This window comes from Ictidomys tridecemlineatus, chromosome 4 (genome assembly GCF_052094955.1).
Source record: "Ictidomys tridecemlineatus isolate mIctTri1 chromosome 4, mIctTri1.hap1, whole genome shotgun sequence".
Taxonomy (NCBI): domain Eukaryota; kingdom Metazoa; phylum Chordata; class Mammalia; order Rodentia; family Sciuridae; genus Ictidomys; species Ictidomys tridecemlineatus.
In genome coordinates, this window is record NC_135480.1 from 143,532,589 (window position 1) to 143,546,550 (window position 13,962).

The window sequence follows — 13,962 nt, forward strand, 5'->3', positions numbered from 1 at the left end:
CACCTGACAAGAAACATCATTATTTCAAAACTAAAAAGAAATGAAGTTCTGGGGCTGGGGCTGTGGCTCAGTGGTAGAACGCTCGCCTCGCATATGCGAGACCCTGGGTTCTATCCTCAGTACCACATAAAAATAAATAAGTGAAATAAAGGTATTATGTCCAACTACAACTAAAAAATAAATATTAAAAAAAGAAATGAAGTTCTCATGCTACAACATGAGAAACTTGAAAACATCATGATAAACAATGGATTCAGGATTAGAACAGTCTGCCACTGGGTTCTAGACACTTCTACCCACAGATTCAGGATTAGAACAGTCTGCTACTGGATTCTAAATACAACTACCCTATTTTGCTTAGTTTTCACATTGTCACCTCATTGCTCAGGAGTGTCTTGATCACTTTTTTTTTTTTTTTTTTTTTTGTTTAGAGCATGTTGCTCAGTTTTCCTTCACTGTAATCTGTAGCTCTCCGCATTATGCCAACAGAATCAGCAAAGTGCAAAGGAAAGCTGTCAGTGCCATCCACAGCCTGCTAAGTTCACATGACCTGGACCCACGGTGTGTCAAACCTGAAATAAAGGTCAAAATCGCTGCCCTTTACCTACCTTTGGTTGGCATCATTTTGGATGCTTTGCCACAGCTCTACGACTTCACAGGTAAGGACCCCTTGTGTTTCCTTCCTGGACTGATGAGGGGCCCTGCCAAATGCCCACTCCCCACCCAGAATAAGTCTCTGTTGTTAGCTCTAGTGCTGGTACTTTTGTATGAGTGAGGCTTTGTAGCTGTGGCCTCCAAACCTTCTTAACTCAGGTCCCTATTAGTTTAAAAAAAAAAAAAAGACACATAACCATATGTATGTTTTGTTCAGAAAGTACTTGTCCATTCATTCATGTACTCCTTGATCTGCTAGTGTATGATGAACTCTATAACTACACAGCACAAAGCATGATATATAATAACAGAACTATTGCCTTTGGAGATCACTGCTGTAATGCCTTGTATAAATTAGAGAACATAATTTTTTGGTTTTGATAATGTTACCAGGTCTTGCATAATTCCTATGTGCTGTTTACTTCATTATTTGTTTAAAAACCCAGTTGCCTTAAAACACAACAGTGAATTGTTATTTCTAAAATTTGAGTCTGCTTTTAGAACTTTAGCACAAGAAATGTTGTCTACTCTTAAATCTCTCTGAAAAACTGAAGATCCAAATTGCTGTGGTGTTGACAGGTCCAATTGGTTTTTAGTGAACCAGTTGGTGTCAGGTGCTTTAACATACTTTTCCAAAAATCGAAGGAATGGTCTCTGTGACTGGTAGCATTCTTTAAAAGCAGCCTTTTAAATGGTTGGCCCCTTTTCGTTTGTGCACATCTAGTCCTATGTGTAAATATGGATATGTCAATATTATATAGGGGCAGTAAGTTAACATTCTCTGCAAACATTTGAAATTTCATGAATTATTGCTGAATTTATGAAAATAACATTATTCTGGTACTTTTGGATATCTTTGAGATCTATTATAAGATACTTGCTTCATTATATAATCATAGATTCTTTTCAATCATTTAAAATAAATAAGTTAAAAAATTATATTACAGAAAGCTATTATGAAAGCTTTTATTTTTGCAATTTGAAAAAATCGTTTCCAGCCTATTCTTGTGCTCAGCAACATTTTTTCTGCTTTTTGCTACATTTGGTAACATTATTAATAAAATAATAAATAATTTAAACATCAAGTTTAAAATGGCTGCTGATTTTAGTGACTAGGAAGGTCCCAGTCACTGACTGGACATTGGGTGATATCACAGGGAATGCCATCTTTGGCTTGACATCTCCTGTGACATTTTGACTGCAGCTGTTAGTGGGAAAAGCCGAACCAGTGGATCTGATGAAGAACAAGACGGGCCCAGTGCAATTAACCAGAATGTCGCCCTGGCCATAGCAGGGAATCATTTTAATCTGAAGACAAGTGGAACAATGCTATCTTCCTTGGTAGGTAGTGCATATTTCTCTGGCTTAATTTTTGCTTGTGTCTTCTCCCCGCTTCAGATGAGGGAGCCCAGCTTACAGCTAGCAGTGATGGTTACTCTGTGCTGAAAGGAATCACAGTGAGGTTGGCTCTAGGAAAACAGATCAGAGAAGGTTCCTACAACAGTGAGAGACTTTCAGCTCAGATCTAGGCAGCCCCAATGGCCTGAGTTCAAGTTTCAGGAAACTTGGAAAGAGGTGAACTTGGGAACACTGAGATCTTTACAAAAAAAGATCAAACCAAGGCTTCCTTATGTTGGTGCCTGGGCTGTGCTTAGTTATACTGAGTCTGCCTCCAAAAAAAAGATGGAAGTGGCCAGAAGCTTGGAATATATGCTTCTCAGGCAAAAGACTTCAGCTTTCCTGGGTCCCCAGGGAACCTGTGAAATTTGTTTGGCTCTGTTCTTTTGCACAAACTCTGTGGCTTAAGGAGGTGCTACTCCAGGAATGGGCCTTCTAGTCACCTGAGGTGGGATTCATCACTACTTGTTGATGAGCTCTGACTAACACTTGTCAAAACAGCACTGTGTTCCCCATCTTAATTTATTTTTGCATTTCAGTGTAAGATATATATATATCTGTAGAGAATTCAACCTGGCTGTCATCTGAGAAGACAGGGTTTTGGCCCAGCTCCTCTTTGCTAGATGACTTTCTTCTCTTCCTTCAGCACTTAGTAAGAAACAAAAGGAAAGAATGTTTGAGATTTGACATCACTGATCTTACAGTCTGATAAATATTGTGTGTTCTGACCTCCTCCACCTCTCTGAGATCCTTCTCATCAAAGGTACCCACTCGAGGCAGCCTCTGCCTTTTATATCATTTGCCTCTAAGGAAGGAACGCAGAAGCCCCAAGTGCACCTGTTAGAACATATTCCCTGTGAAGTTATATCTAAGGATTTCATTACTTCTTGTCAACACACCAAGGGTAATTCAAGTTGAAGTAACTTCATCATCTCTCTATTTCCATCCAAAACTAACATTTCCTTCACATAATTCACAAATACCTCATTGCAATTTCACCACTACATTCCACTGGATATTAGCTACGCCACATAAACCAAGGGTGCAGCCGCATATTGTTGTTGACTTGATGAGTAACAGAAAGTGTGCTTAGCATTGGAAAATGAACACTTGTGGCCAGAGTAGAATAACAAATGGTTTGAGCATCCACACCCCACCCACTGCCAAAAAGGAGTTACTGTTAAATTCATATTACAGAAGACTCCACTAATTTATGGATTTGACTAATTTATCAGGCAGTTCGTGACCCTCGTGTTATATTTCAGACTATATAACAAAGAAGCTAAAATCTTAAACAGTTATTCATGGTGCCTAGCCAAACTAGTTCTCTTCTGTAAGTCCAACCTTATGTCTGTCTGGCTTCAAGAAGTAATATTCAAAGATCTTAGCAGCAAGAAAACCCCTTTGGGGGCTGAGGTTGTGGCTCAGCAGTAGAGTGCTCACCTAGCACATGCGAGACACTGGGTTCGAGCCTCAGTACCTCATAAAAGTAAATAAGATAAAGGGATTGTGTCCAACTACAACTAAATATATATTTTAAAAGAAAGAAAGAAAACCCTTTTGTATCACTGAAAAGTTTAGCCAAGGTCCAGAGCTAACCAACAGACCACACTGCTCCCTAAGACAGAGAATGTTCTATTATGTGGCTGAAACCTGGCTCAAACAAGGCCCCTGGTGAGCAGCCCAGCTCCAGAGAACACAGCTTTCCTGCCCAGGAAAGGCAGGGCTACTGGAAGCATCCCCAGACAAGGAAAAGATGGCCCCCACGTTCTGAGAGATTATCATCCCATCAGCTTTTGGTTTTTATGTTACTTGACCTCTTCCCCTGCCTCCTTCCAGCCCTATAAGCAGTATAATATGCTGAATGCCGACACCACCCGCAACCTCATGATTTGCTTCCTCTGGATCATGAAAAATGCTGATCAGAGTCTCATTAGGAAGTGGATTGCTGACTTGCCATCAATGCAATTAAACAGAATTTTAGACCTGCTTTTCATCTGTGTCTCCTGTTTTGAATATAAGGTAAGTGTGGGGCCTCTCAATTTTATGCCTGCACTGATCTCCCAAGTTCAATCCTGTCTTGTTACTCTTCCCCTTTGCAAGGCCACGGGTAGCATTGTTAGTTTTTTATGTTTCTGTATTTAAATCCATAGCCTATTTGCATTTATACATATAAACATTCTAAAGGGAAAAGATCTCAACCTTCTGCAGAAAGCCCCATTTCTGTTAATAGGGTTTCAGCTGTAAGACTCTCCAGAATGGTGCCTCTTGTACTACATGTCAAACTGCATGCACATGTAGGCCAACTTGACTGGAGTATTCTGTTTTGATTTCTCCCATCAATAAATACCTCACCAAACTGCTTCTATCCCGCCCAGGGAAAGCAGAGTTCTGACAAAGTCAGTACCCAAGTCCTGCAGAAGTCGAGGGATGTCAAGGCTCGACTGGAAGAGGCTTTGCTCCGGGGCGAAGGGGCCAGAGGGGAGATGATGCGCCGCAGGACTCCAGGTATGTGAGGAAGCCTTTCCCTGCTTTCTGTTAACCCCTCTGCCTCCTTTGTGGGAAGGAAGTTCCTCTGGAAATCACTCTCATGGGACAGTCGCAATAACAGCAGAGGCAGAAGATCCTGGAATTCCATGCATGCTGTCTATAAGATCAGCCCTGTGCCTCTAAGGGAAAAGTTGCTACTCAGATCAAAGAATTCTCAAAATGGCCCCTGATGGCATGTTTGAGTGAAAACTTTGGATAAAGGTCACATCCAAGAATATGAATCTTGGATGAGTTGGGACATGCCTCCCTCCAGGCAGAGGCCTCTTTAGAGGATATTTGACTAATCTCTCTGGAGCATGATCAAGAAACTAGAGCCTTCTGAGCCTAAGATCATCTCCCCCAAATCATTCAGGGCATTATTGGAATGGAACCAATTTCCCAAACGGGCTTCAGAGTGTTCGAGTCCTCCAAGGACCCTGCCACCCCAGGAAAGACCTCAGAAGGTAGAGCTCATCACTCTAGAATAATAGAGTGAAATGTTCACGTGTCCTGGGTCTTAGTCCCTGTGCTCACAATATAACAGACTGACAGCTCGTTCTGTTCAACGGGACTCAATAGCAGGGAGCTTGGAGGGAGCTCAGCATTTTCGGTGGTGACAAGGTACCTTCATTTGACACCGACTGTCTCCAATGATTTAGTGAAAACTATTTAAAAATATGAAAAATATGCTCCCTGATACCCTAGAAAGGCAGGGATGCTAAGCCTGTACCCTGTGAATCAAAGAGCAGACCACCCAGACATAGGCACATGGCTTTGTCTCCTCTCAGCATCCTGCACAGACTAATTAACTGGAGAAATGGTTCTGAGTCCTCTCGGTTGAGCTTGTTATGGAATTTCTGGTTATCTTAAAGGGTTTCATGCTAATCAAATTCCTATCATGCATTTCTTAACTCCTAGGGAATGACCGGTTTCCAGGCCTAAATGAAAATTTGAGATGGAAAAAAGAGCAGACACATTGGCGGCAAGCTAATGAGAAGTCAGATAAGTGAGTCACTCAGCAACTGTGTTCTACCTTTATTTTAAGTCCAAAACCATTTTTCCCAGGCTACTTGTATTACTGAAACAACTGTATCCTTCCATGGGTAAGAAAATGAAGCATCTTCATCTTTATAAATATTCTCCACCCAGGGACCCATGATGCTCAAAGGTTTAAAGGAGTTGTGATTGCCAGCTATTAAACATGCATCCCATTGATAAGCATTTTAAAAAAATTAATATTAAGCAACCTCAGGTAGCTTAATGAAAGCTACTAATGGAGAGTGGGGAATTACAGAACATGGGACAAAGTGCCCAATACCATATAGTTTCAAATCCCTACTGAATCCTTTGAACCCTATTTGGAAATGCGTTCAAAGATGTAGAGTCAGGGATATTCATGTCAGTATTACTTGAAATTGTTTTTAAAAATTAGAAACACTTTAAACACCACAACATAGGAAAACATATAACAAAATATTAGGTTGCCATAAAAATGACAATTTTAATGACATGGGGAAATGCCTATGAAAAATAATTAAGTGAACAGAAGCAGGATAGACATCTGGTTTTAGGATGTAATTTCAAATCTTTAATTATAAATAAATGCATTTTTAATAAACTGGAAGGAAATTTACCAGAATATTTATAGTGGTTTTCTTTGGGTATTGGGAATATAGGCAATTGTTGTTTTCTTTTTATACTTTGCTGGATTTCCTGCAGTGTTATGATATATATCACAGACAGAAAAAAAGTATAAAGAAATGAAAGAATAAAAATCTGTTTGGATTGTAATGAGAGAGATATATAGGTAGAGCACAAGACAGTTCAGCAATTATATGCAACAACTTAGACAAATGAGAGACAAAATTAAATATATTTGAATAGATGGTGCATATCTCCTCTGCCTCTTACAACAGATAGCCTAATGAATCCCACAGCTCACAGAGCACAACATTGAATTGTTGAAGACCACACACACACTTGACAAGGCATAAGCAGAACATCCCCTTGGCATATGACACACACATCATAGAAAAAGATGGGAAGACTTGAGTAACACTATTGCTTTGTAAATAAATACGAGTTCATATCTTTGCTGTCACTATAGAATATCTTGGCCCATTTATGGAACTTTTGGGAGTGAAATTTATTTTAGAACATCAAAGAAATTTGTTACAGATGTTACTTTGGAAAACCCAGTCATTGGTCTTATTAATAATGTCTGCCGGGCACGGTGGTGCACGCCTGTAACCAGAGGCTCAGGAGGCTGAGACAGGAGGATCAGAGTTCAAAGCCAGCCTCAGCAAAAGCAAAACACTAAACAAATTAGTGAGACCCTGTCTCTAAATAAAATACAAAATAGGGCCGAGGATATGGCTTAGTGGTTGAGTGCCTTTTAGTTCAATCCCCGGTACCCCCCCCAAAACATAAAATAATGCCTATTTGATTTGGGTATTTTATTCTTACTCCAAGTTCCCTAAACTGGTTTGTAAGATACTTGGTTCTAAGAGTCTATACATTCTAGTTTAGATAATGTACAACAACAACAATCTGCATATAGTAAGTACAGAATTGCTTAGTTGGTTAGGTCATCTATGAGATTTAAAATAGAGAATAACAAAGACTGTTTTGCCTGGGCCACATAAATGGATGATTTGGGAAACCTCTCTCTTTTCTTTGCAATAACAACACAATGCTGAATCTTAACATGCAGAGCCTGCCAGTTCTCTCTAGGTTAGTTCTTAGCCCTGAGCTACCTGGTGGGCTGATCATTATTAGAGCTAATGATGCATACCTGCACATCTCAGTGGCTATAGCATAAAGAAAAATTAGAACTGCTCACCCTAGCTCTTTGGGAACTTTTTGTAATTACTTGAGTTGTCTCTTTCATCTTTTTTTTTTTTTTTGTCTAGTTCACAAGAACACTTTTTAATTATTTTCATTCTGTTTCTTTTACAGCAGTAATTTTCAACATGGGCTGCACATTAGAATCACCCAGGGGGGTTTTAAAGCTCCTAATTTCAAAGTGCCCAAAGATACCCTAATTCATAATCTGCAGTGATGGAGCCCAGGAATCAGTATTTGTAAAACTGCCACATGACTCTATTGTGCAGCTAAGTCTGAGAACATGGTTTTAAAGAAATAGCTGGTAGGCTTTTTAAACCCCAGAGTAGTGGTGGTGATGGTTGCATAACAATATGAAGGTACTTAATCCCACTGAACTGCACATTCTAACATGGTTAAAATAGTAAATTTTGTTCAATGTATTTTAACTGCAATAAAAAATTGGAATAAAAAAAAACAGATAAGGATACTCTAAATGTGCACTGTCCATTATAGTAGCCACCAGCCACATGTGGCTATTTTGAAATGAGAAGTAATAAAAATGCATGCCATATTTTATATTTCAGTAGGAAGTTTTGTGTTGATTACACATTGACAGTATTTTTGATACCAGAAATTAACAACAACAAAGAAAGCTTTTAAATTTCATTTATAATACGTAAATGCTTTCTCTTGGAGAATGGGGGTGAGGCATGTGAAGCAACTTGGGACCTGAGAGTCTATTCCTAATTGTGGAAACAGTTAAATTACACAGAAATGTTTACTCTGATCATCAGAGGTATGTAATAAACTGCAGTGTCCCCCAGTGGGTTAAGGATACTGGAGAACAGCTAAGTAGTAGCCTTGGTTGTCTGACATGTGAGCTGACAGCATGATGCCCCAACTCCAAAATTACATCTTGGCCACTGGTGTCACTTTTAAAAAGTCATTTTTTCACACCTCCCTTCCCTGGAAACTAAATTTGGATGATGATACAAAATATAATACTCCCCCTTGTCCACAGGGGATACATTCCAAGAACCCCAATGGGTGCTTAAAACTTCAGATGTTACCAAATTCTGTATGCAAGCATGGAGAAACTGATAACCAAGACAGCTAATAAGTAACCGATGGGTGGATAGAGTGTACAGCATTGGAGACACTGGAAAAAAGCAGTGATTCACCTGGCAGAATAGAGTGGGACAGCATACTATTCACATTGGCACGCAATTTAAATTAATTAATTGTGTACTTCTGAATTTTTTCATTTAATTTCTTTAGGCTGCAATTGACCATAAATAACTGAACCATGGAAAGCAAAACTTTTGGGGGTGGGGGCTTACTTTATCCCTTTCCAGTCTTAGTTGAATTTTGTGAGAATGCATGGACTAGTCCATAAAATACTCTGATTCCTTAAAATGAAACCTAATAGAGGAGCAGCACCTGGCAATCTCCCATTCCCTAGTGAGTGATACCAGTTAGATGATCTGCCCCATGGGAATGCAGTCTTTGCTTTCCGTTGGGGAAAAAAAGACAAAATGTCCCATGCCTGGCTGACCAACCCCAATTCAGTCTCTTATCTTCCCAACATGATCTTTGGGAAGCTAAGAAACTGAACTGCCCCTGTTCTAAAGCATCACCCTTTTCTAACCCAGCATCGTCACTGTTTGCCAAATTCACACCACATCCAGTCTCTCCTGCATATTGCAGGGGCTTCCTCCTCCCCCACCACCAGATCCAGAGTTCTCATGCATGAAATACAGGCATGGCCCTGAGGCTTTAGGCAATAATCTAATGGGCTCCCCTAATTGCTAATAGCAGCCAGTGATTGCTTCTCTGCCCATCTTGTTATTTTTATAGTTGTCATCATTATTAATAATAGTAGGGATGAGAATGACCTGGAAACTTTACCTCGATAACAGTATTTCACCACATAATCGTCACCACTACATTAATGTTCATTCGTGAGTATTCAGTGCATCCTAATCTTGCAGCAAAGACACATTAGTAATAAATGATTTCTAAGAAACCAGCATAACTTGTTTTTAAAATTTCACATCACAGTTATAACCCAGCTATTGCAAAAAAAAAAAAAAAAGTTCTAAAATCCATGACAATTATATGGAGAAATACAGAATCTTTCTAAACACGCATGAATTTCAGAAAATGCCTGCACACCTTAGTTACTTGAGGCCAGCTGCTTTTGTTTTCATTTCTAAGTTGACTCTTCCAAAGATTTCTTTATGCCTTGGTGCAAAGATCACCATTACTAGAACCTGGCCAGCTTTGGTTTGTGTGTTAATTTGAACCTCTTTTTGTTTCTTAGAACAAAGGCAGAGTTAGACCAAGAAGCCTTGATCAGTGGCAATCTGGCTACAGAAGCAAATCTAATCATCCTGGACATGCAGGAAAACATTATCCAGGTGAGAAAAACTAACAGCTTGACCTAATTGGCTTAACATGAATGTGTTCACTGGAATTTAAGAAGGAAATCTTTATTCGAAATTGTGAAAGAAACAAATAGTGATCCTTTTAAAAAGTGAAGTTAACAGGTTACTACTTACAATAACATCCACCTTATAAACTCCAGAGATACCAAACATTCTTCTGGCTTCTTGGACTTACTGCTCACTTGGAAAGATGTGTTTGATGAGCTGACCATGGCTAAATTGGCCCAAGAGTATGCCAAATTTATAATTCAAATGGTGAAATTCTGATTTAATATCTAGACCCAGGGTGGTTGACTGTTTTTTTTTTTTTCTGATGGGTCTAATCCAGTTGAATGATGGTCCCTGTCTAATATAGGAGCTGTTCTTATGACTGGATTAGATTTAAAAATAGTGCTAAGTAGGGTAAATGAAGTTTCTTTTTGGATTTAAGTTACTGAAGGAAAGGCATTTATCCCATAAGTTTGCCATTCCTGCTATAGGAAAAGTACAGTCAGCCCTCCATATCTGCCAGTTCTGTGTACATGGAAACTCCAACCATGGATTGAAAATATTAAGGAAAAAATTGCATCTATGCTGGGCACAGTGGCTCATGCCTATAATCCCAGTGGCTCTGGAGGCTGAAGACAGGAGGATCATGAGTTCAAAGCCAGCCTCAGCAAGGACAAGGCACTAAGCAATTCAGTGAGACCCTGTCTCTAAATAAAATACAATAAATAAATAAATAGAGCTAGGGATATGGGCTCAGTAGTTGAGTGCCCCTAAGATCAATTCCTGGTACCCCTCCCCCCAAAATATTTTCATCTATATTGAACATGTACAGCCCCTTTTTTCTTTCGTATCATTTTTTCCCTAAACCATATGTTATAACAGGATTTATGTAGCATTTACATTGTTTTAAGTATTTAATGTAATCTAGGGATGATTTAATAATATGTGTAGGTTATACGAAAATATTATACCATTTTATATAAAGGACTTGAGCATCCACAAATGACTCAAGTGTATTTAATGACTTTGATATCTCTGATAACATAAATGCGTGACATCACATTGATGGTATCTTTATATGACTCAACCTTAAACATTCTGTACCTAACATCAGGCCTCAAAATGTATTTGTAATTTTCCAAGAAAGGTGAAACTTAGTTACTATTATCCTTGGTACTTTTAGTTCTGCTGTAGCTGATAAATAAGCTTCTATGTAGAAACATCACTGACGCCTCTGTTGTACTGGGAAACCCACATTGTGTTTTGAAGCCCACAAGGCAAGCTAGGCCTTGTGTACAAAGAAAGAACATTCCAAAAGCTTTGGCCCAGGGTAGAGGGAGGTGTGCTTCATTTTGGAAGCCAGAATTGGGCAAAAGTCCCAAATCAACTAGGAGTTTGGAAATCAGTCTTCAGTTCTCAGGGTTAGTGAATGACAATAGATGGTGGCTCACCAAACCCTGAAAACCTTCCAATGAGAGCAATGGAACATCAGGTCCCGAGATAATGTTCAGCAGCCTCTCCTGTCTTCAGCCCTCAGCTCACTGCACATCAGGGATTCAGTAATGCTGTTCTTCCGGCCCCTAGGCAAGCTCAGCGCTGGACTGTAAAGACAGCCTGCTGGGAGGCGTTCTGAGGGTCCTGGTGAATTCCTTAAGCTGTGATCAAAGTACCACCTACCTGACTCACTGCTTTGCGACACTGCGAGCCCTCATTGCCAAGGTAAACACGAGACACTTGTTTTCTTACTCTTAATTAAGGGTAAGATTCTCATCTAGCTTCACTTCTGTCTTCAGGTGGACCAAAACCCACGGAGTATCTTAAATGGCATGCAGTGAAGGTCTTAGTTCTTCTTAGGAAGAAAGCAGATACACTTCCTATCATGAGAGGACAGCGTCTCTAGTACTTGAAACGTGGGACTAACTAAAGAACTTGAAATAGCCACTCACTAAAAGTCTATGACACAAGAGCAAAAATCAATGGGGTAAATTTGTAATTTTACCCTTTTCCTTTAATACCTTATCATAATGAGATTAGATCCTATACATGACTCCCATTAAGTCTTACAAAATATCATATCATAAAATGCCAGAGGTTTGAATTAATTTTCTGAGAACCTGAGAATGTATATTATCTTTGGTAAGTGTAGTCTATGCAGATTAGATTTTCTCCTTTGTGGGAAATCTCCGTATGTGCCTTCTCTGTAGGGTCTTTTAAATTTAGAAAGAGGAATTCTTTTGCTATCCTCTACTAGAATCATTTCTCTTTCTTAGTCACCAGTAGTTTCCAGGGAACCCAGAAAATTCATGATTCATTTCTTCAAAGCTATGATCTCACCAGTGAATTCAACCAGGTTAACAATGAACTTTAATAACATAGCCCTGACCTTAGTTGTGCGGTTCATAATTAAATCTTAAGTCAACTTCATTGCTTAAACCCATCTTCTGACTCACATAGGTCATTATCTTTATGGAGCAATGCATTAACTCTTCTGGGCTTTTTGCTTGTCCAAGCAGACATTTGCATATTTCAATAGGCATCTGGTCCAAAAAGCTTATCAAGTGCCAAGTGATGCCTGATGGTGCCTTGTGTCTCTCCTAGTTTGGAGACTTGCTGTTCGAGGAAGAGGTGGAACAGTGTGCGGACCTGTGTCAGCGTGTGCTACACCACTGCAGCAGCAGCATGGACACCACACGGAGCCAGGCTTGCGCCACCCTCTACCTCCTCATGAGGTTCAGTTTCGGAGCTACCAGTGTAAGAACTCAGACCAGACAAGTGACCCAGAATCAGTTGAGAAAGTCAATGCAAAGCATCAGTAGAGAGAAAAATCTAAGGGAATGTGTGCAGTGTTGCCATTTACCCCAGTCCTGCAAGAAAGAAACAATACAGTACCAAGGTGGATAGCAGCTTTCACCTGAATTTGCATTTAAAGGAAACTATCAGGCCTGGTGAATGCAGCAGTTTCCATCAGTAATGGCTCCCTAAGACACAGAAGACCTTTTATCCATAGATAAAAATGGTATGTGTGGAAACAAATGCAACAGACAGTGTAAGAATTCAGAAGAATGAATCCTGTTTCTAAGTTCTGAATTAGTACAGTTCTGGCTAGTACCTGAATGGGCTGTGGAAGAGAATTTTAAATGACCAGCAATATCTGGAACTGGGTTGTGTTTCATTGTTATTCTGTGGTATTGGGAATTAAACCTAGAGCCTTGTGAATGCTAGGCAAGTAGCCTACCACTGAGTCACATTCCCAGCCCCTAGACCTGAATTTTAATTGAAGTCTAGATGCCTTTGGAACTTAACTTTATTGAAGAACACACAGCCTTTACTTTAGTTTGTGCAGATTTAGGTGTGTTCCTTTGGAATTTCTGTAAAAGATAAATTGGAACCAGACATGGTGGCACATGCCTACAATCCCAGTGACTCAGGAGGCTGAGGCAGGAAGATCAAAAGTTTGAGGCCAGTCTGGTCTCAAAAATAAAATAAAAAAGGATAAGGCTGTAGCTCAATGGTATAGTGCTTTCTAGCATGTGTGAGACTCTGAGTTCAATCCCTACTACCCCAAAGATGCACACACAAAGATAAATTGGCCCATGGAATAAAGTAGTGTCTTCAGAGAGATATTAGTAAAAACTATTTAAAAGTCTTTAGGACATTACCCAGGGTCTCTTGGCATAGCCTTATTTTCCCACAGTTCTGGAAGGAAAGGAGAATTAGAAACTTGCTGCTTTCTTTGGTCTAAAATCTCAGTAATTTCTGGCCTTGGAAGTTCTATTCCTCATTGTAGTTTAAATGAAATTCTAAGAAGAGGATCTTGGAATAAAAGAATATATCCTGTGACCCAGCTTTATAGGAATCTTCTGGCCTTGCAGTATGGAGGCAACTCAATCCTCAATGAAAATTTAAAGGGAGCCTGACAAATTTATGTGAGCACAAGGTCCTTTTAGACCATTTAAATGATAATGTGAATCTTGTGCACAGTGTAGCTCACCTTGCATTGAGAGAAAAGGAAATGATTAAGACGGGGATGAAAGATAACTCAGGGAGTTTTGTGTCTGGCCCTACTGCCTTCAATTATTGACTAGCTGAGTGCCTCTTTTTTTTTTTTTTTTTTTTTTTT

The 13,962-nt window shown here is 39.5% G+C and overlaps 1 protein-coding gene across 5 annotated transcripts in view; it reads left to right on the forward strand.

Moving 5' to 3' along the window:
- The window catches only part of Dock8 (dedicator of cytokinesis 8), a 221,015-nt gene that overhangs the window by 172,858 nt on the left and 34,195 nt on the right, over positions 1 to 13,962 (forward strand). For all 5 annotated transcript variants that reach the window (XM_078047567.1, XM_078047566.1, XM_078047569.1 and 2 more), the window contains 8 exons: positions 490 to 659; positions 1,859 to 1,995; positions 3,892 to 4,074; positions 4,431 to 4,560; positions 5,500 to 5,587; positions 9,731 to 9,827; positions 11,427 to 11,561; positions 12,441 to 12,593. In XM_078047567.1, the coding sequence (XP_077903693.1) occupies positions 490 to 659; positions 1,859 to 1,995; positions 3,892 to 4,074; positions 4,431 to 4,560; positions 5,500 to 5,587; positions 9,731 to 9,827; positions 11,427 to 11,561; positions 12,441 to 12,593 (1,093 nt within the window). The remainder of the gene's footprint in view (positions 1 to 489; positions 660 to 1,858; positions 1,996 to 3,891; positions 4,075 to 4,430; positions 4,561 to 5,499; positions 5,588 to 9,730; positions 9,828 to 11,426; positions 11,562 to 12,440; positions 12,594 to 13,962) is intronic.